The sequence below is a fragment of the Cynoglossus semilaevis genome, chromosome W, assembly GCF_000523025.1.
Source record: "Cynoglossus semilaevis isolate Cse_v1.0 chromosome W, Cse_v1.0, whole genome shotgun sequence".
Lineage (NCBI taxonomy): Eukaryota > Metazoa > Chordata > Actinopteri > Pleuronectiformes > Cynoglossidae > Cynoglossus > Cynoglossus semilaevis.
Window position 1 is genome coordinate 2212552 of NC_024327.1, and position 1594 is coordinate 2214145.

The 1594-nt window shown below is 45.2% G+C and overlaps 1 protein-coding gene across 1 annotated transcript in view; it reads left to right on the forward strand.

Annotated features, from left to right (window-relative positions):
• Positions 1 to 1594, forward strand: part of LOC103396940 (transmembrane protein 8B-like) — a 69090-nt gene that overhangs the window by 13350 nt on the left and 54146 nt on the right. The window contains exon 5 of the mRNA XM_008335184.3: positions 133 to 401. Coding sequence (XP_008333406.2) covers positions 133 to 401 — 269 coding nt within the window. The remainder of the gene's footprint in view (positions 1 to 132; positions 402 to 1594) is intronic.

Sequence of the window (1594 nt, forward strand, 5' to 3'; positions counted from 1 at the left end):
TAACCAATGATACAAAAATCTTGAAAATTATCAGGGGTGCCCAAACTTTTTCATACCACTCTATATAGCTGTTATTATTGCATAAAACATTATGCATTATGTGTTTACTTGTGTGTGTGTCTCCTTGTGCAGAGTGTTCATCCCTAATTATATATCAAAGGTAAAAGTCCAGCTGGTAAACTGCAGCACCAAGAACAAGAGCAGCGACAGTTGTCCTGTGGTGCTGAAGATAAGACCGCGGGCGCCACCGGTTCATAACTCAAGTGCCTTCGACTGCAGGGAGTGGAACCTGTGTGAATTAGAGACAGTTGTTCCTGCATGGGAGCAGTGGTACTACATCCTGGTGGAGAGATATCTTAGTACCAGTGATGTCTATTTCCGCATCAGTGTGCAGGTCACAGGTGAGAGATTTTATTTACTTTTTATCTGCTGAAAAATAAAGCAGCAATGTACAGTTGTTGAAATAACTCTTTGCCCTGGACTGCTTTCTGTGTTTTACCTTGAAAAGGTCTGATTCACTTTTACTTCAAAAAGATATACTGTGGTTTCTAGAAATTTCTCTACGGCGGGTCAAAAGAATTAACACAGCAGATCCTTGATCTCTCTTGGCCTATCTTAACGTCCTTGCACTTTCTGTTTCCCTTTTATGCATCCAGAGGTTGTTTTTCTATGTTGTGGTTGTTGCACAACCAGGGCCAAATACCTGATGACCAGCACTGTAAAACGTTCCTGTTGAAGAAGGCTAGGAGTTTTTATAGCATATCGCTTTATATAAAATAATACAGTCATACAGGGGACAAATAATACTGCACAAAGATTTTACTTTTGAGTTAAATTAGTCTACAATACAATAGTTTTTAAAGCACAATCTGATTTTGAAGTCATTAGAAAATATTTATTTTGCCACAAAATTCTAATATCCTGACAACAACATGACTATTAGTAAATATCCTGCGATGGGGGCGTGCGATGTAAATGCCCAAGCCACCTCAGCTGACTCCTCTCGATGTGGAGGAGCAGCGGCTCTACTTCGAGCTCCTCCCGTGTGACAGAGCTCCTCACCCTATCTCTAAGGGAGCGCTCTGCCACCCTGCGGAGAAAGCTCATTTCAGCCGCTTGAATCCTTGATCTCGTTCTTTCGGTCATGACCCACAACTCATGACCATAGGTGAGGGTAGGAACGTAGATTGACCGGTAAATTGAGAGCGTCGCCTTTCGGCTCAGCTCCTTCTTCACCACAACGGACCGATACAGCGACCGCATTACTGCGGCCGCAGCACCGATCCGCCTGTCAATCTCACGCTCGATTCTACCGTCACTCGTGAACAAGACCCCCAGATATTTGAACTCCTCCACCTGAGGCAGGACTTCATCCCCGACCCGAAGGGTGCATACCACCTTTTTCCGGTCGAGAACCATGGCCTCGGACTTAGAGGTGCTAATTTTCATCCCAGCTGCGTTACACTCTACTGCAAACCGCCCCAGTGCATGCTGCAGGTCCTGGTTCGAAGAAGCCAACAACACCACATCATCTGCAAAAAGCAGAGATGAAATCCGGTGGCTACCGAACTGGACCCCACCCGACACCTGGCTG